The sequence below is a fragment of the Penicillium hispanicum genome, assembly GCF_028827665.1.
Source record: "Penicillium hispanicum strain IBT 35686 chromosome Unknown utg000004l_segment0_segment0, whole genome shotgun sequence".
Taxonomy (NCBI): domain Eukaryota; kingdom Fungi; phylum Ascomycota; class Eurotiomycetes; order Eurotiales; family Aspergillaceae; genus Penicillium; species Penicillium hispanicum.
Window position 1 is genome coordinate 3081046 of NW_026623196.1, and position 23685 is coordinate 3104730.

The 23685-nt window shown below is 52.8% G+C and overlaps 11 protein-coding genes across 11 annotated transcripts; 3 read left to right on the top strand and 8 right to left on the bottom strand.

The window, feature by feature from the left end:
• Positions 1–386: 386 nt before the first annotated feature.
• N7459_004927 (pre-mRNA-splicing factor SPF27 family protein) lies at positions 387–1097 on the bottom strand (the record flags this gene model as incomplete). The annotated part of the gene is made up of 2 exons (XM_056944111.1): positions 387–1003; positions 1061–1097. The coding sequence occupies 2 exons, from the start codon at positions 1095–1097 to the stop codon at positions 387–389; spliced, it is 654 nt and encodes a 217-aa protein (XP_056800994.1).
• Positions 1098–1925: 828 nt separating this feature from the next.
• Positions 1926–4265, top strand: N7459_004928 (neutral/alkaline ceramidase; the record flags this gene model as incomplete). Its single annotated transcript, XM_056944112.1, has 3 exons — positions 1926–2131; positions 2186–3131; positions 3198–4265. The coding sequence occupies 3 exons, from the start codon at positions 1926–1928 to the stop codon at positions 4263–4265; spliced, it is 2220 nt and encodes a 739-aa protein (XP_056800995.1).
• A 2186-nt stretch (positions 4266–6451) lies between these two features.
• Positions 6452–7031, bottom strand: N7459_004929 (uncharacterized protein; the record flags this gene model as incomplete). The annotated part of the gene is made up of 2 exons (XM_056944113.1): positions 6452–6928; positions 7026–7031. The coding sequence occupies 2 exons, from the start codon at positions 7029–7031 to the stop codon at positions 6452–6454; spliced, it is 483 nt and encodes a 160-aa protein (XP_056800996.1).
• A 133-nt stretch (positions 7032–7164) lies between these two features.
• Positions 7165–9365, bottom strand: N7459_004930 (uncharacterized protein; the record flags this gene model as incomplete). Its single annotated transcript, XM_056944114.1, has 3 exons — positions 7165–7563; positions 7612–9249; positions 9306–9365. 3 exons carry the CDS (start codon positions 9363–9365, stop codon positions 7165–7167), a joined length of 2097 nt encoding a protein of 698 aa, XP_056800997.1.
• A 642-nt stretch (positions 9366–10007) lies between these two features.
• On the bottom strand, positions 10008–10926 carry N7459_004931 (EI24 domain-containing protein; the record flags this gene model as incomplete). The annotated part of the gene is made up of 3 exons (XM_056944115.1): positions 10008–10179; positions 10231–10808; positions 10876–10926. 3 exons carry the CDS (start codon positions 10924–10926, stop codon positions 10008–10010), a joined length of 801 nt encoding a protein of 266 aa, XP_056800998.1.
• A 394-nt stretch (positions 10927–11320) lies between these two features.
• On the bottom strand, positions 11321–12086 carry N7459_004932 (haloacid dehalogenase, type II; the record flags this gene model as incomplete). Its single annotated transcript, XM_056944116.1, has 2 exons — positions 11321–11874; positions 11924–12086. 2 exons carry the CDS (start codon positions 12084–12086, stop codon positions 11321–11323), a joined length of 717 nt encoding a protein of 238 aa, XP_056800999.1.
• A 162-nt stretch (positions 12087–12248) lies between these two features.
• N7459_004933 (HNH endonuclease) lies at positions 12249–13111 on the top strand (the record flags this gene model as incomplete). The annotated part of the gene is made up of 2 exons (XM_056944117.1): positions 12249–12440; positions 12533–13111. 2 exons carry the CDS (start codon positions 12249–12251, stop codon positions 13109–13111), a joined length of 771 nt encoding a protein of 256 aa, XP_056801000.1.
• A 354-nt stretch (positions 13112–13465) lies between these two features.
• On the bottom strand, positions 13466–16478 carry N7459_004934 (translation initiation factor 2; the record flags this gene model as incomplete). Its single annotated transcript, XM_056944118.1, has 3 exons — positions 13466–13617; positions 13673–16400; positions 16455–16478. The coding sequence occupies 3 exons, from the start codon at positions 16476–16478 to the stop codon at positions 13466–13468; spliced, it is 2904 nt and encodes a 967-aa protein (XP_056801001.1).
• Positions 16479–16725: 247 nt separating this feature from the next.
• Positions 16726–17944, top strand: N7459_004935 (uncharacterized protein; the record flags this gene model as incomplete). Its single annotated transcript, XM_056944119.1, has 5 exons — positions 16726–16831; positions 16950–16961; positions 17021–17157; positions 17217–17845; positions 17914–17944. 5 exons carry the CDS (start codon positions 16726–16728, stop codon positions 17942–17944), a joined length of 915 nt encoding a protein of 304 aa, XP_056801002.1.
• Positions 17945–18191: 247 nt separating this feature from the next.
• N7459_004936 (uncharacterized protein) lies at positions 18192–20432 on the bottom strand (the record flags this gene model as incomplete). Its single annotated transcript, XM_056944120.1, has 10 exons — positions 18192–18723; positions 18795–18918; positions 18969–18988; positions 19039–19138; positions 19198–19213; positions 19277–19346; positions 19453–19783; positions 19842–19953; positions 20019–20034; positions 20098–20432. 10 exons carry the CDS (start codon positions 20430–20432, stop codon positions 18192–18194), a joined length of 1656 nt encoding a protein of 551 aa, XP_056801003.1.
• An 837-nt stretch (positions 20433–21269) lies between these two features.
• Positions 21270–23507, bottom strand: N7459_004937 (uncharacterized protein; the record flags this gene model as incomplete). The annotated part of the gene is made up of 11 exons (XM_056944121.1): positions 21270–21483; positions 21624–21688; positions 21737–21834; positions 21887–21908; positions 21967–22234; positions 22292–22389; positions 22458–22529; positions 22584–22634; positions 22691–22753; positions 22815–22912; positions 22979–23507. The coding sequence occupies 11 exons, from the start codon at positions 23505–23507 to the stop codon at positions 21270–21272; spliced, it is 1578 nt and encodes a 525-aa protein (XP_056801004.1).
• Between the last annotated feature and the right edge of the window lie 178 nt (positions 23508–23685).

Here is a 23685-nt window from a genome sequence, read left to right on the forward strand (position 1 = left end):
TACGGGCGTAACATGATTGGCTGGTTTGGATTGTGGAACACATCTGAGATTGTTCTTGAACCCAATGGACTAGGACATTGGAGCTGCCCGCTATGAGCAGCACAGTGCCTGGGTCGTTAGGCTACTGCCGACGACCCATTTGTATTCGAAGTGCCCTCGGACTACAGAGTCACAGGACCAGTGCGTTCTGCGTCATGCAGTGCTAGGGATAAGGTCGCATAGAAGGCACACCAGGACTCGAATCACATGTAGGCGGAGTCGTGGGCAAATGTTGCACAACACCAGTGCGGTGTGCCAGGCCGAAAGTGGTACCGGAATGGTGCATCCCCGGCGCGAGCATAATTTGACTCCTCGAATGAGGGCAGCAAAGAGAAAGTCAATGGTTTTTACCGCAGCTGCTGTGACTGGGCTGCCTGGCGCCTGTGCTCCAGAATCTGCGTCCGCAGACCCTCCGACGCCAGCTCCACATCTAGAACGGCACCGACGCCACGCTTCCAAGTCTCCTCCAAGCTGACCATCTCACCCTGGTTGGCCTCCTGGGCCAGTTTTCGCTGCTTGTTCACTTCATCTGCAGCCTGCTTGGTGTCGGCTAGTTCTTTCTCTAGGCCACGCAGGATATCCTCTAGCTGTGAGTTACCAATTAGCCAGGCGTTCTTGCCACTCTCGTCGAGCAAAGACAAATTCTCGTGTCGGTTGGACAGATGCTGGCTAGAGGCGTAGGCATTTTGGAGAGTTTGACGCCATTGGGTCAGGTCGGGTGTTTCGCCGTCTGCAGCACGGGTTGGCGGCTCTGGGGCTTCGTAGCGGGTCAGGTCGATACCACCTGTGAGCGGTGTGCCGGCCGCCTTGCGCTGGAGCTCTTGTTGGAGGAAAGGAGTAAATTTGGCTTCTGGGGCGGGTGGGATTGACGGGTGGAGGGCGGACGAGTGTTCTGGAGACAGCTCTGCGTTGATGAGCTGCTGTGCTAGCTGTCGCGCAGCGGCGGAGGGCGCAGTATCGACATCTTGAGAAAGAGGATTAGCTTCACTTGATCGTAGGAGCGTCGCACATGGGGACTTACAAGGGAGAGAGTCGTGAGATTCTGTAATGAGAGGCATTATGAGAGATTGAGCAGACTGTGAACAGCGAGCGCGCTGATCGAGCAGACGAAGATATGCGCCGGTTTCTTCGCCAGGGCGGTGTATGAATCATGTGACTTGTTCCTCGCCCGACGATAAGGCGATAGGAAGATAAGACGATAAGATAAGCCTTTGAGATCAGGCGATTTCTATTATTATTCCCTCCTGTTCGACTAACTATTGGCTGCTTATTGGCTGCTCCCAGCTGCAGCGGAATGTCCGACTGTCAGGATCCAGGGCTTCGGACGAATCATAACTTGTCACCTCCAGAGAACAAGCACCGCTGTAGCCATGACGATCATATCCTTGGACGAGACAATGTACCTGAAATCGAGTCGCGTCGCAGTTGATCTCCGCTTTCTCGAAATCTCCAATTTGGTCTGGGCAGATGCCGCTAGATAGGGAGATGGAGGTACATCGTTGTACGTCGTGTCTATCCCGAGGTCATCAGCGAGCCCTACCCACGCCAGATCGGGTGTATCTTGCTCCGAGCGGGGGAAAGTCTTCAAAACTCTCGAGCAATCGCTAGTCCCGTCCGGGCGCCGGAAGGGATGGTGCATGACGATCCCAGCCCTGCAGGTTGTCGGCCATCACACCCCCCATCGCTTAGCTGGATGCGACCTCCGAAAAGGTTTGCTGTCTTTGCCAAGCATGGCTAATGATCTTCTGGTGCGAACTGACTTCCCTTCTAGTCGTGGTCCGTCGGCTCCGATGCGGCCATAAGTACTCGTCAGTTTCCCTGCCCCGAGGAATGCGTGACGTCTTGACGCCATATTGTACTCGGCTCACATCTCCTGCTCATATGCCATGGCTAATCTACGGCTGGGGGTGGCCTTCAGCGGTGTCGTCCTGACACTATTCGTTTTTCTACAACTGCTAGCTGTGATGCAACATACCGGCCAGTCGCCGGCGCCCAGCTTCACCCAGACTTTCAACCAGTGGAGAGTCCGGGCGAGCGCGGCTAGAAAGACTGATTTATTTCTCGTGGGTGCAGGCAAAGCCGATGTTACAGGGTATAGTTCCCCGTTGTGGACCTTCAGTAAGTCCAATAACTGACATGAGAATAGTCCAGTAGTCGAGGTTGATTTCAATGGTTACGCCAGCCTGGACCAACTGGGCACGGGCTTGCGCCAGAGGATATTCTCTCGTGCGTTTATTTTCGCCGACCCGAACGAGCCTGATAACACATTCATCTACCTGGTTCTCGACACCCTCGCGGGTGACACGGCTGTGCGACATGGAGTCCTGCAGGGACTTGCGGCGCTTGGCGGCGATTACGCGCGTTATGGAGAACACAACGTGGCGCTGACCGGCACACATTCGCATTCTGGACCCGGAGCGTGGATGAATTATCTTCTGCCCCAAATCCCCACAAAGGGATTCGACAAGCAGAGCTATCAAGCAATTGTGGATGGTACTATCTTGTCCATCAAGCGTGCCCACCAGAGCTTGACGGCCGGGCGCCTGTCCTTTGGGTCTATAGACCTGGAGAATTCCAACATCAATCGAAGTCCCTTCGCGTATGAACAGAATCCGGAAGAGGAGAAGGCAAAATACTCGGCCAAGGTTGATAAGACCTTGACGCTCCTTCGATTTGACCGAGAATCAGACAACAAGACCGCCGCAATCTTGACCTGGTTCCCTGTGCATGGCACATCCATGTATAACAATAATACCCTCGTCACAGGTGACAACAAAGGCGTCGCTGCTTACCTCTTTGAGCGTAGTATTGGCGGGGATTCGAGATTTGCCGATGATGTGGTGATTGGGTTCTCTCAATCCAATGTCGGAGACACTAGCCCAAACATTCTGGGCGCCTGGTGTGAGGACGGCTCTGGGCAGATGTGCACATACACCGATAGCACCTGTGGGGGCACAAATGAGGCCTGCCATGGTAGAGGTCCATTCTTCCGAGAAAAAGACAACGGTGCCAAAAGCTGTTTTGAAATAGGTCGGCGCCAGTATTCGGCGGCGAAGGCGCTTTATGAGCAAATGAGCAGCAATGCGACTTCGGTCACCGGTGCTTCGGATATTCGCTAGTTCCATGTGTATCAAGATATGAATGGCTACACGTTCCAGTCTCCGTTCAACACCAGTATTCTCAAGACTTGCACTGCGGCGCTGGGATACTCTTTCGCTGCTGGAACCACGGACGGGCCTGGTGCCTTCGATTTCACTCAGAACGCAACGGGCCCAGCCACTGATAACCCGCTCTGGATTGTCGCCCGGGCGTTTATTCACCAACCTAGCGACGAACAGACAAAGTGCCAAGGAGCAAAAGATATTTTGTTGGACGTGGGAACTCTCACCGAGCCGTACGCATGGGCTCCGGACATTGTCGACATCCAGGTCCTTCGGGTAGGACAACTGTTCATCATCGTCTCCACCAGTGAGGCAACGACGATGTCAGGACGGCGCTGGAAAGAGGCCATTGCCAAAGGTGCCCAAGACACCCTCTCTGTATCTGACCCACAGGTCGTCTTGGGAGCGCCGTCCAACAGCTACGCGCATTACGTTGCAACCGAGGAAGAATACAGCATTCAGCGCTACGAGGGGGCATCCACTCTGTACGGACCAAACGAACTTGCAGCATACATCAACTTGACACTCACATATCTACCTTACCTGGGAAGTTCTGCGGCCAGCCTGCCAAGTCTGGCCGCTGGCCCAAGTCCACCCGTCAACACCAACAAGTCGCTCGGCTTTATTACTGGGGTGGTGTATGACGGAGCGCCGATCGGACAGTCTTACGGCGACATTATCTCCAACCCGGGCAGTCAGACATACAGACCCGGTGATATCGTCAGCACAGTATTCGTTGGCGCAAACCCTCGTAATAATCTCCACCAGGAGTCCACCTACGCAGCCATTGAGCGGAAGAATGCCGACTCGGGTGATTGGGAAGTGGTCCGTAGCGACCGCGACTGGAACCTGGTCTTTCTCTGGGAGCGAACCAATACGGTTCTCGGATACAGCAAGGTCACCATCCAATGGCAGATCGAGGACGCCTACTACAGTGTGGATGACCCCAACCCTCTACGGAGTGGGACCTATCGCATGCACTACTATGGAGATTCCAGGGGGGTGACCGGGGAGATCTCGTCCTTTGAAGGGATTGGAGGGACCTTCACGGTGGCCTCTTCGTAGGGTGATTGATCCTAGATCCATCATGCACGAGACCAGATCGAGGCGAGGCGATGGAATCAATAGCAGGGAAACCAGCACCCCAGATGGGTCCTTCAGAGGATCCATTCTGCCTCAGAATATACTCACTCCCCATGATCCACACCAGCTCCAGGCCAATTGTCGCGTCCGTCCAAGCTGCCGCCTCGTCATAGTTCGAATCCAAAGCGCCCGGTGGGTGCGGCCGTCGCCCAATCACACCGCGCGAGGCCGCAACCCCGGCGTTTACTGCAACAACACCTCTTCTCTTTGTCGCGCGCCTTGGAGATCTATTTCGAGTGAAACTCGTCCCACAGAGTGCCCCTGGCAATGGCGCCTGCGAGTTCCAATGTGGTCTAGGCCGGCTTTTTCAAAACAATGGCTGGAAGTCGACCTGAAGGCCCGGTCTGACAGCACTTCAAAAGGACGGCCGCTCAATGCCTCGAGACTTCACTCTTTTCGTCTTGTTTTCTTTGATAGTTCGGCTGGGTTGCAGGCTGTTTCCTTCTTTTTACTTTCGTTATTTCCTACTTGTCTCTAATACAACGCCACACTCTTTGATTGCCCGCCATCCCGGCCATGCGACACTATCGTTGAATGACCACCGACCCCAGCAATTATCGCCATCGGTCATGCTTTGCTGAAACAACTCCTTCTCCATTTTTATCTCCGTTTCTTTTCCTTTTCATCATCTACCTTTTCTCCGTCGCGCCTTGCCCAACCTGTGTGTCCCAGCAGTCTCTTGCACTCTCCATTCGTTATTCGCGCTCAACGGACAAGCCAGAGATCAACATGCTGCTCATTCGCTTTGCTACTTTCCTGGTTCTTGCGTGGACCTGTTCGGCTGGTCCGATCTCTCGCTCCACTTCGCCCGCCCGCCTTCTTGTGTCCGATAATGCATCCCTCTCCAAAGTCACGGCGTCTCCAGCTGTGCAGGCACCTGGTGTGCAACGGGATGATGGTGATGAACTGACGGTCATACCTGTCACGCCATCCTGGCTGTTTACTTCTTCCACTTCTATACCAGTCTTTCCTTCGAGCACATCGTCTCACACGGTCTACTTGACTCATAATACTGAAGCAGACGGGCTGTCCCCTTCGTCTGCCTCGTCTACTTTCCTTCTATCGTCTTCGACATCTTCAGCACAGCTCTCTCCTACACCACAGATCCTTACTTCATCGCAAATTCCTGCCACATCTATGACCCCATCGTCGTCATTGGCTTCCTCCTCTATATTTACTTGGTCCACGATCTCCGCTTCCCCCAACACCAGTACACCTATCACGACCCCACTTGCCTCCTTAGGCACTATTACTGCTGCCAATGTCTCGAACTCAAGTGGCTCGTCAACTAGCAACGGAGCTGTTGCCAGTCCAGTGATTGTGTTTCCGTCAAATCCGGACTCCATGACCCATACGACTCAGCAAGTGGAAACTTATAGTTCATCTACTCCACTACATGTCCCGTCTTCAAGTACTTCGCGAGTTTCTACCTCGTCTACACTGAGATATGCTCAAACGTACTCATCACTACCCGCAACTCCTGCCTATTCCAATCCGGTTTCCGGAACTCGCACTCTTACGCCAGCGAAGCCTTCGGCAAGTTACTCTCACAGTAATACCTCCATCAAACCTTCATCTTCTTCCACTGCCGTGGCAACAACTTCCGTGTATGGCGGCTACATAGCCCCCCTTGCACCATCCGAGGCCAGCTCAGGTACAACTTTGGTCTCAACTTCCAAAAGCTTGAGTCTGACCAGCCCGATGCTTTCAGCCGGATCTAGCAGCGCGATTGCGACCAATACACTTAGGATCAACGCATCATCGAGTATCCCGGCTCAATTGCCATCGGCAACCTCGGCTTCGGTTACGCCAAATAAGCCAACCACACACAGCACCCAAAGCAGCTCAAGCGCAGCAACCCTAAGTGCCACTGCTGGGATAGTGGGCCCTCTATATGACACAAGCTCGACCGAGACTACGCCGTCAACCATCCCCGCCAGCACAGCCTCGCCCACTCAATCGACACCAACTCTTGCAGAAACCTCTCTGTCCACACAAAGCACCAGTCCAGCAGTGGAAGCCACGTTCGCTCCAGCAGAAAGCTTCACATCAGGGGTTGCCTCTGTAGTCCATACAACATCACACGAAGCGACTACCAATGGGGCGTACTATGTCACTGTGCCAGTGATTGTGTACGCGTCGCATAGTGAATACTCAACCACGACTATGTATCCAGCGAATACCCGCTCAACGCGGTCCGAGGAGGCAGAGGAGACGATCACTGTGCATGCTACGGCGACGCGGAGCGTTACTGTGACTGCGCCAGGCTCGACGGTCACGATCACGGCTAGTTCCAGTTTGAGCAGTACCAGCTCGACAAGTACTAGCTCCACCTCGATCAGTTCCACCTCGACCAGTTCCACCTCGACCAGTTCCACCTCGACCAGCTCAACCGCAGCTACGAGCACGAGTGATTCGAATAACGAGGAGGGTGTGTTAACCGTGATCCCAATCACACCATCTGGATACATCACAATCACCGAAACAGAGACAGAGACAGAGATGAAGACTGTAACCGCCACCGAAAGAGATACCGTCACTGCCACAGTGACGATGTTGGCCTCCAGTGTGACAGGGTAGTCTATCTGGAGTGGAAGAATGAAAGATACCATTGCTGTTCTGATATTTGCTATCTTTTATCTGGCGCTACGCTCTGCGTTAGTATTCACCGCCTTAATTTACATCCATTTGGTACTGTAGCAAAAATGATAAATTTGTTTTTTGTTCAAGATTCGTCAAGTTCCTTGGTCTAAGTTAAAAAAAAAAAAAAAAAAAAAAAAAAACGTTCAACGGATTGAGATATGAAAGCCGTGGGTTTTAGCTAGAGCTCCGACAGAATCCCGCCAGCCTCTGCGAACTTCTGCTGGTACTCCTTCAGACTAGCCCACTGGCTTAGCTCTTCCTGGTCGCGCTCGTAGTCACTCAGGTAACTCATCGCGCGTGCGTTGCTTTGCGGGCTCGTGTCATCAGTTGCATCGCCCGAGTCCGTTGGTGGGGAAGTGTAACCCTCGAGACGCATGAGGGTGTCGATGAAAGCATGCAAGTATGACTCTGCCTCCGCGGCGGTGAGGCCATGAAGTCCTGGAGGCGCCGCGGATGCAGATTCGACTGATGGACAATCTGCTGGTTGGTGTTCGGCTGGGGTGCTTGTGGCTGCATAGAGTTTGGGATAGAAGGGCACGCTGAGAAGGGTTGATGCCACCTGGCGGATTTTGGCTGTCTGGGTGGGCATTAGAACAAGTACAGAGAATATTGGTGCAGGACTTACGATGCTGACGCCGTTTGGCTCCATGTTGACTTCGTTGACTGTTCGGAGCAGTATAAAGAGATCCTTTATGACCAGCTTGCGCTCTTCTGCCATCATGCGGCCAATGTAGTCGATGTTCGAATGCGCCAACTCCTGTGCCGAGAGGTCTGCGGGGGCTGTGGTGGCATTTTCAGGCTTCATTTCGGAGGGTCCCTCGGTCTTGGTCTGCATGGCACCACTGGAAGGTGCCATCTGGGTAGAATTGCCGAATTTCGTAAATGTCTCAAACAAATTCCAATATTTATCAACCAAGAACGAGCGTGTGGACAGCTGACTTGCGTAGATATTGGCTTTCTGGATCTCATACTGGATCGCGCGTTTCTCTTGGTGGATATGATCATCCGCATAGCTAAATACCGAGCCATCTTCGCCATGACCGGGCACCCCGGGTAGAGATTTCTTTGGGTGATATAGGGATAGCTCCACGGGGACATCGTGGAGTGCAGACTTTGCCTTTTGAAGACAGTCCCATGCTGTGGAGCGTTGGTGCTCCCAGTTGAACATCTGGCCGCTGCCAAATGCAACTTCCAAGGCGAAGAGGGCATTGTACGAGGTGTATACGCGCACGTTGGCGTTGAAGCCAACCAGCTGTGACACTCGACCTGCGGGTTGCTGGCTGACGTGGGACGGAAACAGGAACTCATCATCAACCTCCAGTGGAAGTGGCGGATAGCGATCAGTTGGGGTTTCTGGAGGCACTTGTATTCTGGTGTCGGAAGAGCCAAGCTGATGTATAGACTGATAGCCAACCAAGGACACATAGAAAAGACGGCGACCAAGTTCCTGAGTAATCAAATCTACCGACGTATTGTCGGTAAGACTGGGGGTTGATTGGTCCTGAGACATCGCTGAATATGATGATAATGGACTGGGAACGCCCGGCACCGATGGGGGTATGACGTTGGTAGGGGATCGACAGAGATCATACACTTGCAACATGGCCCGGCATTCGGCCAGGTACATACGGCAGCGTCGAATGCTATAGACGTAGCCAGCACAGACACCGAGAAAATAACTGATGGCCGCGTCGTAGACTGTTGCATTACGATCCAAGTATCCGATGCCTCGGGCTTGAATGGCGACATCATGACACCGTTGAACCAAAGCTATTGAGTTCGGGAACGCGGAGCGTTCTGCCTCGGTATTGAGGCGCAATTTGGGTCGCCGGGGGAAGGAGGCAACTAGGAAGCCAATCATTGATGCCAGGAGGGCTAAGAATGTGCCGCTAGTAGCATCTTCTCGCCGTTCAAAAGCAGCCCGAAAAGAGGGCTCGTGTGGAACTGGGACAAGAGGGTGAATATAGGTGAAAAAGTCATCAATCAATAGCTGCACCGTGTGCAGAGAGCAGATGGATTCCGCAGACGTCGAAGTCGATGATGCTGCTGGTGGTGTTGTAGAATTGGCCGTTGCCAGCGGCGTGCCCGCCAAGGGATAATCCGTCAGACTGGCTGGTGAAGTGACTGGTTGAATTTCCAACTTCTGCTTCTTCAGGGCCTCGGCATGGCGATTGGGGGGCCCGCGGCGCCTGCTCGGTCGCTCATAGGTACATGGAATTTCCAAGCTAGCGCAGGACCGACATGGCGGGCCGCTGATATCACACTTGGTAAGGCCGTTAGCACTGGGATTTGGATGTCTCCAGGGGCAGCAAGACCAACCTTCACTTTGCGAATACTACAGGCATCGCAGGCCTTGCGTAGCCTTGTTTTGGAGTCCATTTGCACACCAGATATGCAACGGACATGGCCATTCCCCGAATCATCAGGTCATAGTCATCGGTGCTCAACTAGGCGCGCCGGTGATGCCGAAGTCCCGTTCATGTAGACCCGCGGGGGGTCTCTGAATGACCCACTTTGCCGGGGGACGCTAGCGTGGAGCGCTTGTGCTGAACCCTGCGCGGCAGGTCGGGAACTAAATGTTCGTGCGATAAGAGACTGCCGCGGCGCAGAGACCCTGTCGAGGCTCAGGCCAGAGTACGGGTCAATGGAGCCGGGTTCGAACTAGAATCACTAGTTGGTCCGTGTGGTGATCACGCTTGCTGAGTACGATTGGTGTTCGGATCACGATGATGCATGCAGCACACGCTCATTAGCATGGCCTGGCACAGCAAGCAGCAGCAGGCGGGAAAACAAAGAGAGGAGCGCCGTCGGAGTCTCGAATGGAGGGCCGCGGTCACGTGGCGCACGTAATCCCCGGGCATTGAAGGTTTAAGGCGAACCCAAAAGTAAGAATGGCTGAGGATTCATGTCTATTTCTACTTGGGGCAAAGACCCCTGGAGAAGGATACGGCTCCGGTCCAGCGGAGATTCACGGCGGTCTCTGCGAGAGTCGCCCATTCATGCACATTATGAGACTATAGATCATGCCGTGAAATCATGATAGTTGTCGCCCAGTCTGTTGGGCCCTTGACCTGCAAGCTGTCGTTTCTTCTCGAGATCGGCCGCCCACAGCGCAGCGCCAGCTGCGGTAGTCATCAGGAAGAACATGGAAAAAGGGGGAATCAACTGTAGGACCAGTGCGATAGTGCCGAACCTACAAAGTCAGGATTCGGGAATAAGGGTTGAAGGAATGCAAGCCACTTACAAGGTATACTGGAGTTGGCGCAGACTCACGCTGGCTTTCCGCTGCTGCTTGGTATAATCCAGAAGCTGGTAATACCGCCAGTGGTGGAATGGGCCTGCCCGGTACCCGGTCAGCACCAAGAACATCGGGGTGCCGGCCACCGGGATGAAGTTGAGAGGCAGCAAGACGATAAACTCGATTATTTGTCGCAAAGAAAATGGCGCGTATACTGCGCTAGTAGTCGGAGTGCCCAGGCGGCTAGTCGGATCCCCGGCTTCGGGGTAGATCACTCGCGAGGCAAGGACGAGCTCCTCCTGGCCTTCATTCACCAGAACCGAGTCGAATATATCCACCAGGGTCTCATCCACGAAGAAGGCCTCGAACAGCGCTGCAACAATCGCGGCACCTTCACCCAGCACTAGGAATGCACCGTTGACCCATGCTCCGACGCCTTGGAAGATGGAAAGGAAGGCTACCTGGGGCAAGTAGGCGAAGAAGAACAGTAGGAAGTAGACAAAGCTCGAAAGGAGGACGATAGGAAGGAGGCGGGCCTTAAATAAGGGCCAGAGGAATCGATGACTTGCGAAATAGTGGATGCCCTGTATGCAAGGTCAGTACAGTCCAGAGTAGAGTTGAGCGTCCAGAGTACGAAGGGAAGCGGCATACCCGCAGAGGATACAGCCAAGCTGCTCGAGTCGGATCCCACAGCCGCGACATCGTCGAAGAAATGCAACAAGTGCGGTGAACAGGGCGAGGCAAGAGATCACGACGGATCGCTTCGAATCGAATCACAAAAAGGCAACAGCTCTGCTGCTTATCGATAAGCGCGCCCGCCGAGAAGCGAGATTAGTCAGCGTCTCCTATTTCAGCGGTTTTTTTCTCACCCGCGCGTTTTCTTTTTCTTCTCCATACATAAACTGAACACTCCTCCTTATTCACTCTGGAATCCACCTTGCAATGGGTTCTTCGAGGGGAAATAGGAGGACAGACTGATCGTCGCTGGCTTACCCCGAACTCTTCTTTGCTTACGTGGAGTGTTTGGAAATATTCTTCAGCGGTACATTCCCTTTTTTGCTCTTGGGCCTTGGTCCCTCCATACTCGCCTAGCAGTCTACTGTCGCCGACCCTGAATTTCCTCTACGATATGTTCCAGACTCCGTACAATCACCGTGGGCCGTAGGTCCGGCATCGCGGCATCCTGCCATCCTCTACCTGCGCGATCGATCCAGATAGCCTGCATGCCCATGCTGCGTGCCCCGACGATATCGAAAGGGTTACCGCTGATGAGCCAGAGCTCGTTCATTTGTGCAGTCGACTTGCCGGTCTTGTCGGCAAGATGTTGGTAGCTTGCCCGCGATGGCTTGTACTGTTGGATCTCGTCGACCGTGATCAGATCCTGGAAGACACTCGCGTGTGGCGCCAGGTCTTTGGAGCGCAGGACCGAGTTGGAGACCATGGTCTTGGTGCCGTTAGAGAAGACCACGGCATGGATGGTCGAATCGATCGCAACCCGGTTCAAGGCCGGGCAGACGTCGGCGAATGTAGATAGGCAGTCGTAGGCCTCCATCACGCTTGCGCTGTCGGCGTCGCTCAACTGCTCTCCGCTCTCGGCCAATGCATGGCGCAATGAGTTGCGGGTGATGTGCGTGAAGTCCTCGTAGAGGTCTATACCTTGGTTAAACTGCAGCCACCACGGATTGGCAGAGATACGCACCCATACTGTTGAGTCGCCATGTATATTCTAGCTGGTACCGCCTCCACAGCGTCGCGACGGACTGCGCCTTGGAACCCAAGTGCTTCTCCAGCTCTTGGGCGATAGAGTCCGTAAAGAGCAGAGTGCCATACAAATCAAAGGCCACGACTGTTCCGTTCACCATGGTTGTCGAAAGTAGTCCGTTGCAATTTTGTTTTGGAAGCGGCGGAATGGAATGATGTCAATCTTCCGTGGCGCGCGGGGGCGTCGCTTCGCTTCGTCCACCACGCCGCGCAACCATTGTGCCACCGGTCCGTCTGGGAATCATGCGCCTTCTGCGCCCTCAATGACCTCCGATGACAACTATTCCGTCTTCCGAGAATGCCTCTCGAGCGCAATTGTCGCCCGTTCCGAAGGAAAGCCCAAATCCACAAAACGGCCGAAAGCCAGGCGTGCTGGCCGCAAGGATGTGAAAGCCACCGCGCCAACAGTGATGCACGAGCGAGCCGACCCCGAGGAATTGGCCGAGTTCATCGATGTACGAAATAGAAGCTTCCTTCTCGTTCTCGCCACAAGGACGAGATAGCACCCCCGACGAAATACACGACTAACGCCGCCGTTGACCGACAGTTCATCGCGACAGAAACATTCACCTCCCTCCCAGAGCCACTTCGGACGCTCTCCTTCGCTGCAATTCAAAATGACCCAGCTCTGGCCGCACGCTATGTCCCCCCAGACAACGACACGCCGCTAGCTCGTTCCCTGCTCGATTCCCTCTGTGCCACCATCCCAGCAGACGTCACAGACTCGCTAGCAGTGTACGGTCTCATCCCCGACGCAGCCGATGTCCCAGAGTTCCTGTCGCCCGCTTTGACGGATTACATCACTAGTGTGACAGCAGGGCCGCCGGTATGGTCGACGACACGCGCAGAGGCATGCGAGATCTGCGAGCGCGACTGGATCCCGCTGTCATATCACCATCTCATCCCACGCGGGGTGCATGCCAAGGTGCTCAAAAGAGGATGGCATGACGAGTGGACACTGAACAGTGTTGCCTGGCTCTGTCGTGCTTGTCATAGTTTCGTGCATCGCATGGCGACTAACGAGGAGCTTGCGCGGGAGTGGTTTACTGTGGACCGCATTGTCGAGAGGGAGGATGTGCAGGATTGGGCGAAGTGGGTTGGGCGGGTGAGATGGAAGGCGCGGTAAGCATGACGGTTGCGCGAATTGATGTAGGTGAGGCAGAGGATGCACCGAGTTATGATTTTTGGATCCCGGTGAGCATACGAACCTGTAGACCCAGGCTGCTTCTGTGGGTTGGGTGTAAATTAAAATATGGTACATGCCTTTCATATTGCATTCACAGTATGTTAAATTACATCCAGTATGGCCCATGGGCATCTATATCAACGCCATCCCCAATGCAAGACATATCGAGGACAACAAATTTTGGCTATGGTACAGGGATTGAGTGTGGATTTGCCCGAGAGGAGACCCGAGGCCAGAGAATGAAACCTAGAAATACAGTGGCGTCGACCGCATGAAGGTGTAAAGCTAGAGAGCTCACAGGAAGCGCTTTTCATGGATCTCTTCGTAGCATTGTACGTGATCACCCACAACGAAGCCAGTCCAGTCTTCGAAGTTGATACCACATTCAGTGTCTTTGCGCATTTCGGTCACGTCCTTTTTGACGTTCTTCAACGAGACGATCGAGCCTAAGCAAGCATGTTAGTATTACTCGCATTCGAGGTGTGGTGCATCCGGCCTTACCGTCATAGATTGTCTCGTCGCCTCGGATGACCCTGACCTTGCGGGTACGATTGATCAGACCGTTGCGCACACGGCATCCTGCAATAGCGGTCTTCTCACGGCCCTTGACAGTGATTTCGAAGACTTGCTGGATTTGAGCTTCGCCAGTCACACGCTTGGTGATCGTGGGCGGAAGCTGTTCACTGAGGACCTCCTTAACATCATCCATGAGTTTGTAGATGATGTTATGGTCCATGATCTTCACCCGCTCTTGTTCTGCCATGTGGACCATGGCAGGATCGATGGGCATGTTGAACGAGATGACCAACCCATTGGCACTCGCCGCGTGCTCGATATCGAACTCAGTCACCGGGCCCACGCCAGAGCGGAGGATGTTGGCATAGACCTCGTTATTACCAATAGCAGAAATAGAGTTGAGCACCGCTTCTGCTGAACCGTCGACATCCGCCTTAACAATAAAGTGGACCGGCTTGGGACCAGACGGTTCGGTGCTGGCTCTGGCTGCTTCATCCACGTCCTGGTCTTCAAGCTTGCGCTTTTCAAGAAGCTCTCGACGCGCTTCGTTGATGGCGGCCATGTCCTGGCCCATCTTCTCCGTTTCGGTCCGACCCAAGCGATACTCCACGACTTCCTTGGCCCTCTGCTCCGTAGGCGCCTGCAGTATTTCAGTTCCAGCTGCCGGCTGCTCTCTCCATCCATCGATCTCGACCGGCATGCCTGGAGTAGCTTCGCTGATGGCAACACCAGCTTCATTACGGAGAGTACGCACACGGGCCCAGGTAGTACCCGCAACGATCACATCTCCCGGGCGTAGTGTACCGCGGCGGACAAGGGCAGAGGCGACCCGGCCATAGCTTTTGGTGGAGGCCTCAATCACCCATCCCTCAGCGTTGCCAGTGGTGTCGGCCCGGTGGTCTAGCATTTCCGATAGAGCGCCAATGGCTTCCTCTAGTTCTAGCATGCCCTCGCCGGTTTTACCACTAACACCAATGGCTTGAACATCACCGCCATAATCCTCGACGTGGACACCGTGTACAGAGAGATCCTGCTTCACTCGATCTGGGTTTCGGCCCTCCTTGTCGATCTTGCTGATGGCAACGATAATAGGGACATTTGCTTGCGTGGCATGCTTGATAGCTTCGATGGTTTGCGGCTTGACGCTGTCATCCGCTGCCACCACGAGAACCACAATATCAGTCACGTCAGCACCACGGCGACGCATTTCCAAAAACGCGGAGTGACCGGGGGTGTCCAAGAAAGTGATTGTCTTCCCCGAAGGCATCGCCACGGAAAAAGCACCGATGTGCTGAGTGATGCCACCATGCTCAGTAGCTACTACCGACGACTTACGCAGCCAATCAAGGATTGTAGTTTTACCATGGTCGACGTGACCCATGATAGTAACAACGGGAGGTCGGGTTGGCAGTGCAGAGGTATCTTCTGGTACTGGCGCAGCTTGCAAGTCATCGGCTCCAGTGTCAAAAATAGCCTCGTAGTTGAACTCGGCAGCGACTAAGCCAGCCGTCTCCGCATCGAGAACATGACTGTAAGACACATCCTCGAATCCCATGTCCTCCATACGCTGAACAAACTGGTTTGGCCGCACACCCAGGACATCGGCCAGGTTGCTGACACTGATGAACTCGGGAAGATAGAGAGGCGCGGGTGTTGAGATGGTGTCTTTTTTGGCGGACTTGGCCTTCTTCATGCGCTTGCGGTCTTCACGACGGCGTTCGCGCTCGTCGACATCAAAATCAGACTCCTCAGCATCGCCCTGGCGCTGCTTCCTTCCATCACGACGTTTTGGTTTCTTTGACAAATCACTTGCATCCTGTTGTGCTTCCACCGATTCCAATTGCTCCAAGGCAGACATATCCCAGGACCACTGGTCCTTTCTCGGCTGTTCGGAAGCTGCGTCAGTGTCTTTCGCAGCTTCCTTGCTAGCCGAAGCCTGTCCGCGGAGCCAGCCTCGTGATTCCCGATCAACCTTCGCAGAATCCTCCATGTCTCGTCTTTCGTCATCCGAAGCTCCCTCTGATTCATGCAACATTGACCGGCCTAGCTTCTGAAACGGAGAAAGCTCTTGATCCGTGCGAGGGGACCTCACCTCCCGGCGCCTGGTGCCGCAGTTCTGGCAAGAGTAACGCCGTTCGGAATTCTTTGTGTCGCACGTCGGACAGTCCCAATCTGCCGCTGTTTGTTCAGGCCGATGGCGGTTGGTAACTGAGGCCGGTGCGGGCGCCTGACAATAAGGACATGCTTTGTGTTTTGCGAAGACTTTCACATCGCACTCAGCGCATATCCAGTCTCTCTTTGACCGCGAGTGGGGGTGCGATCGTCTCTCTCTTTGCCTTCCCGGTTCCCGGCGGCTAGTTGAATTCGGTCGAGGCGTTCTTTGATCTCGGTCGTTCCAAGCTCGGAGATAGTCTTGCTTGCCCGTGGAGTACGCAGAGTCGCGTTGATTTTGCCGCGTTTCTGATCGTGTGGATGAAGTTGGCTCTGGCTCCGGCTTACTTTTAGCCACGAGCGACGCACGCAGAGCTTGCTCCGCAGGGCTCAGCCCAATCGGTTTCGATGCCTGTCGATTACCCCATCGATTCCCAAACTTGGGAACTGGAGGGTCACCATTGTCGTCCCGTCTAATCGCGGAGGAACGAAATGTCCGTGAAGAAGGAAGGTTCTGGGCGGACGCGACGCTGGTCGAGGAGAGGTCGACTCGGCGCGAAAACTAGATGAAAGGTCAGAGAGAGCATTCACGCTCACCATTCAAGAGCCTACTTACCCTGTAGAGTGCCCGCCGGTGCATGCTGTTGCGTCGACACTCCACTGTTTCGCTCCGCGCATTTTCGGACGCGGGCGCTGGTGCTTATGTAACGCCACGCTTTCCCGGCGGTGAAGGCTCGATTTCCCGCCAGTCGGCGCGGCCGTCGAATCAGAGCGCGGATGGCGCCATCGCGATAAGCGGTTCCTGATATAAACTGGGGGAGTCTGGAGACTCTTTGACCTTTGCACCTCCCTTGCACTACTTGCGCATCTGGTCCAATTGCACGATCATGGAGTACGAGGCGTTTGAGGATCTGGAGAAGGGCGGTGGCGCCCTCCGCACCATCAAGGACTTGGCCGCGGGCGCCGCCGGTGGCATGGCGCAGGTCCTGCTAGGTATGTGCTTTTCTATTCTGTACGATGTTTGAACCGATCCATTGCATGAGAAGCGGCATCCTATGCTCAATAGAATTGACCTTCGAATTGACCTTCGAGTGCTGACTTGTTAAACTAGGTCAACCTTTCGGTTAGTGGAGCCCCAGCGCACACACTGCATGAAGCATCGCCTCTGACCCAAAACGGCAGATATTGTCAAGGTGCGCCTTCAGACTACCACTCAGTACAAGAGTGCGCTGGACTGCGCGACCCAGATCTTCAAGAATGAGGGTCCCCTGGCCTTCTACAAGGGTACTCTGACTCCTCTGATCGGGATCGGCGCTTGCGTAAGCTATTTTTCGTCTCATCGTGTCCCCGCACTGAGCTGACTAGGTTCAATGTACAGGTAAGCGTGCAGTTTGGCGCTTTCCACGAGGCTCGCCGTCGTCTCGAGGAGCTGAATAAGAAGAAGTATGCCGACTCGGCCCTTTCGTATGGGCAGTACTACATGGCCGGTTCGTTCGCCGGTGTCACCAACTCTGTGCTGTCGGGCCCCATCGAGCATGTGCGTATCCGTCTACAGGCACAGCCGCACGGCGCCGGCCGCCTCTATTCGGGGCCTCTGGACTGTGTCCGTAAGCTGTCCGCGCACCAGGGTATGTTGCGTGGTCTTTTCCGCGGTCAAGCCGTCACTGTTATCCGTGAAGCTCAGGCCTACGGTACCTGGTTCATGGCATTCGAGTACATGATGAACCAGGATGCCAAGCGCAATAACATGAAGCGAGAGGACATCTCTGCTGTCAAGGTTGCGACTTACGGTGGTCTCGCTGGTGAGGCCCTGTGGCTGTCCAGCTATCCCTTCGATGTTGTCAAGAGTAAGATGCAGACCGATGGATTCGGTGCGGATCAAAAGTTCAGTACCATGCGTGACTGCTTCAAGAAGACCTACGCTGTCGAGGGTCTTGGTGGCTTCTGGAAGGGTATTGGCCCGACCCTGCTGAGAGCCATGCCTGTCTCGGCTGGAACCTTCGTTGTGTATGTTCTTCACTCTTGCTACCCCCAGTGCATAATGTCTATTGAACCATGACTAATCTTGTTCTTAGTGTCGAGCTCACCATGAAGGCTCTTGGTTAGGATGCTTGTTCGCGATACAACTTGAGGCGCTCTCTTTATTTAGGACTTGACCATGATATCCAACACCTGATTCAGTGATAGACAGGAATTACGGCTCGTACAAAAGCTCAACATGATTCTAGAGGCTACATTGGTCTGCTCTCATGACACCGGGGTGGGCATAAATAGGTTGAATCCTATCCCAATTTTATGATTATTTTTTCAACGTCCGCCATCCCACATTATATGCATCATGTGAATGGCAAAACTACATGGCTAACGAGAAATCTCCAAAGAAATCCTGCCACGCAGTCGGGAAATAAAACAAATTCAGTCCGGGGAAATCCCACTCAGACACAAATTGTTCGGGCACGAACCACTGGAGATCTGCCTGTGCATCAAACAGTTCCCAAAACGGAGATGTAGCGGTGGAGCCGCCAGCGCTCGGCTGCTGAGCTTCTCGCAAAGCTCGCCCATATTTCTCAATGCTCACCTTAAGAATCTGGAGATAGATATTTCCCGCCCCGGATTGGTTCGTATTGGACCCGGCTTTGGTCAACTCATCTAGTAAGCGATTCCCATGATCCAAAAGTTCTTGATGTTCCTCGTCGCGCTCGGGAAGGAGCCGTGAAAGTTTGAGGAGAAGCAGAAATGAGAATGCACATTTAGCCCATACAAAATCCATGGCGTATTTGAGCTTAGCAAGGTAAAACTCAGGCTCGACGATGATAAGTCGGAGATGTCTGCGGGCACTTGCTTTGGCTGTGAGAAGGATGGTTCGCTCAGTAGTAGACATAGTACTAGGTGATCTGGTCAGTTGCTCGTTTAGAGAGGTGTATAAATGGCCCGTAACAGCCAATCTCGCACATACGCAACATTCTCGACACCCATAGCACGGAGAGCCTTGCAGTTCAGCATCATCTCGCCCCAGCATTTCTGCACTCTTAGGTTGACCAGTAAATAAGGCCTTTCTTGCTGTGCGGCCTCGGAGCTCTCTAAACTCCTGTTAGTGAAGGCTCTCGAAAACTGACGGGCCAAGGCTTACCGATAATCCGCAGCCAGTCACTAGCCAAAGTTAGTATTGGTTCTTTCAAGTATGGGAAAGAAGCACATACTCAAACCAAAGGTCAAGGTCGATCTTCATTTCGTGGACAAAATCTGATATACCCGCTCGGTCAAGTGTCGTGCCTGGGTCTAAAGCATCGTTGATCGCGACTGCAAGAGTGTTTCAGCAAAAGAACAAGGCCTGCGCAGCATTGAGAACGACTTGTTACCTCTCAATATATTCAACTAGAAGCAACGCCGTCAATACATTTCAGATCTTCTCAAAAATGCGGTCGCGTTAGAACAAACCTCAACTTGAGAGAATAATCGCAGATCCAAGACATTCGTCGACGGATGGCTCAGCAAAATTCGGCATCGTCTTGAATTGCCAATTAGCCGAATACCAGGCGCCTTCCCCCCATCAACACGGAATCCATCGAGGCGTTAGTAATCGGTCTGTATCAGCAAAAGAGAACTCTACTCACATATGCTCCAAAACCAAAAGTCCAAACCATGTCCTCGACTTTTTCATCAAGTCACGCTCTCTCTCAAAATCATAATCCGGAGCACCGTACACATCTTCGCCATTCCTCATTGCCAGGCGCTCAGTAATCTCCCCAAAGGCCTCGTGTAATCCAAGATCGAGTGCCATTCGGGTAGCAAATGATAAAATCAGGAGGCGCTCTGCGGAATAGCATGCGACGATCAGCATCGCTTGCACGGATTCGAGAGAATTCAATCCTTTGTTTTGAATGATGACGTTTATCCATCTTTTCAGCTCGGCGTGAAGCATGTCGGAAGTCGTTCCACCAGTTCCTGGGGTTGAGTTTAGATGGGAGCTACGCGACGTAAAACAAGAATCGGGAATGCTTACTCGTCTCTACCATGCAGCCGATGGTGCAGATTGCATTCAGTAAAATGGTGCTCCGCGACCGCACTGAATCAAACGTATCGTACTCTGGATCAAAAATCGGAATATACCGATCCTGATGATGTGTTTCATGGTGTTAACACTCACGGTGCTACACGTTGAAAATCAAATAGCACTTACGCAGCCCTGGAAGAACCTAAACCGGGTTTGGCATGTCAGTCAGTTTTCACTAAGCAACTAGAAATGTAAACGAACTCACGTATTAAAGCAAGAAAAAGCAAATTCCAGCGAAATTAGGCCCTTATCAATGAAGTCCGCAACAGCCTCATCCCGAATCTCAAAACAGGATCGTTTCCGTTTATTCGGTCGAGGATTACCCGAGTTTGAGGCGTCATACAGGAAAGGCACGGAGGCTTCATTCGGGGAGAGTAATGGTACAGATCCTTGGTACTGACGACCATTTGGAACCTGCGTGGATTCTGGGACTGGCAGGGGGCCAAGCGCTTTCTGGGGGTGAGCGAATTGAGAACGTGATGATGTGCAAGTACTTCCCTGACTGGTATCAAATTTATCAAGCACTTGTTGTGGCGGCATATTTTGAACGCGATTTTGCTGTAGAAGATTTCTCACTTCGTCGAGTTGGCGCCTGAGATATTGGACTTCAGATTCGACGCCCACAAGCCTTCTTTGAGAGAGTCAATGTTATGATCGATATTGGAGTCGTGCTGGACTTAATACTCCAAGATAGGGTCCTTCGGTATCTCAAAGAATATGCATTGTTTCTCCAATTTGTGGCATCTATGTGCAATGTTGTTAGGAAGATACAGATGGAAATCATGACGAAGCTCACCTCCCGCATGGTTTCTCTCCATCACATCGAACCTGGCATATAGTGAGCTAGGTAAGCCTCACTCGAAACATGGTGTATATATAGCTCACTTTGGATCCCCTACAAGCACTGCAGGCCTTCTATACATAGACATCAGTTCATGAAGCTTCTTGCAGCAAACCACACCTGGGGCCAGAAACCGGGCGCAAGTACCGGGATGCGCTTTTTGCCAACTGGCGCTGGGATAACATGCAAGGAATCTTCTTCCATCTTTCAATTTCAACGGAGTTAGCCCTGCGGTGCGAGTCGCAACGTCTGCTGAAGTGCATAACGCGCGAAGGGAAAAACGCGGGGTTCGGCAATTGGGCCGATCGGCTATTGGCCCTAAGAATCCGGGGGATAAAGGCCGATGTCGCCTCAAAGATAAATAGTAAATGGATTGCGGGGATTCTGCGACGGCTTCATCTTGATGTCTGCGTCCTCTGGTCCATTACAGAAGACTTGATAGAATTTCAAAAATTGTGGTGTCCGTCGAACAATCCAGCCTCAAGCGTAGTTGATGTTCTCCTAGTTCCGGTGGACACTATCTACTGTCCTGGTCCCTAATATACGTAGACGAAATCCTCATTCTTCCAGTCCGTCAAGTCGTTGAAGGCATTATCATTGGCCTCTTGCTGGATGGGCTCTGATTCTTTGTCGGCGGGGACGGTGCCGACGGCGAACATGGATTGGTCGATCACCTTGGCATCTTTACCGATAGCAACTCGCTGGCTCTCGTGCTTCTTGTTGAGCAGGGAAAGATAGACCATCGTCAATCTGGAAGAGATGATAAATCCCGGTATCGAATTACCAGGATCTCGAGCAGACTTACAGGATGAGGAAAATTAAGACACAAAACAGTGCGAGGCTATCAACTTGTTAGTCCTTGATCTTCAAACAGGAGGTGGGGAACAAACTTGGAGAGAAGGCCACGACGATAAAGTGGCGCTTCTTCCGTGGTGTAGAGAGTAGGTCCGATGACCTAGTTGTCGGTTAACGCAGTTTTCTGGGGCTAGGCATGGCTACATACATTACCAACGCACTGTCCCACGTAGAGAATACCAGTCGTTACTTTCTTTTTTGTTTCACCGGCTGTGTTTGCAGCCGACCAGGAGTAAATTAACGGGGCTAGGCACCGTTAGTTGGATCGGGAGCAACATGAATTGACGTCGGCACATACTGATCGCTGGATACACAGATATCTAATGTACAGTATGATTAGCCTTGAAAAATGCAACTTTGGGAGACCATCTCACTTACAATATAGTATCCCACCAGAAGGGGACCCTTGTGCGAAGCGTCGTGCGGAATCTTCAGGAGCACGACACAGCCTGCAATGGGCGGGAGACACAGGAGAGCCAGAACGGGCCCCTTTTTCTTCCAAATAGTGGCTAGCCAAGCACCTCCCATAGTTGCAATGAGCTGGACTGCACCAAATGGGATATTGAGAAGAATTGTATTGAGATCATTGAAACCGAAAGCTTTGACGATCAAGGGACCGAAGGTCGTGATCCCACCGCTCGGAATTCTGGTTTAAGTTAGCACTAACCTGACCAGAATGAAGGCAATAGGAGAGAGCAGTTACGAAATAGACATCATCAGTGAGAACCAAAGCCAAGACTTGATATCGAGGCATGCCTCTTTCACGTGCTCCCATTTCCAATCATGATTTTCGATGCCTTGCTGGTTCATCCGTAGTCTGGCGTATTTGTGAGCTTGGATAGTCCTTAGTTGTCGCTGGAAACAAATACCTTTCGATTGCCAGCACTTTGTCCTCCTCGCTTAGAAATTTGGACTGCACTGGCGAGTCGGGCATCAACAACCTATTGGAAAAATGTCAGCAGTTATAATTTCATCAGTTGGTTCCTGGCTTACACGACGGCGACAGATATGGCGACTGTAATCAGGCCAAAGAAAAGGAAAATAATCTGGGGCGAGGTTAAATTACAGTGCAACAGCAATCGTTTTCAGCAGGGGCACTCACCTGGTATGGAGCGAAGACAGAAGAATTGATGTGCCCCAGTCCGTAAGTAATCAAGCTCCCAAACTATGGCGCATGCGCAATTAGGTACTACCCCAGGGGAATAGTTTGTCTCTAGAGAGCTAACCATGTTGACCACTCCATTCATCGCATACCAAGAACTCAGCCTTACGGGCTGTTCAAGACGTCGATACCACATCTGAGTTACCGCAATAAACGCCGGTGCTGGTATTTCTTTCTGTCAGGTCTTGAGACGTACGTCTTGTGTCGATCGCATCTGGATAAACTCACCGATTCCTGCCTCAAAGATACCAAGGAACAGTCGGCATACCAACAACCCAGCAAAGGTGTCTGCAGAAGTCATACATGACAGTGCAATACCCCATAGCAAAATCGAGGCGGCCAAGAACTTCCCCACAGGCAATTTGACTAATAGGTAGGAAACCAAGGGCTGAAAGACTAGCTGAGCCAGGTAGACCACCGAGCCCAGCCAGGAGTACATCTGGCCATGAAGTTGAGCCTTCTCAATCAACCCGAAGACGGATGCATACGAGAGTGTAGATTTGTCCAGTTGCTGCAGAAAGTAAATTGCCAGCAGGATGGGCAACAGACGGAGATCGATCTTTCGAAGCACTCGCTTGTTGTTTTCAGGAGTCAGGATTGTTGGAGCTCCCACATTCTCGATCAATTCCAGCGCGTGATCCTTTGGAGAACCAGCGTCAAAATCTTCAACCTGAGGCCTTTGTTGTTCAATCTCGATGGACTCGATCAACTCATCCTGCTGTTGCTTTGGCTGTGAGAATTCTGGTTCCTGCGACATCGCTGAGCCGTACACGGAGATGGTCAACCACGATGGAAGATAGAATAGAAAAGAGCAGTTATGCAGTAAATTGAGTGAATGGCTGTTCAAGAGAGGGATGCAGAGCAAGGTAACCAGCTCGGACTAGACACGTCGAGCCTTTGGGGAACGATATGGCATGCACTACCCCGTGGGGAAA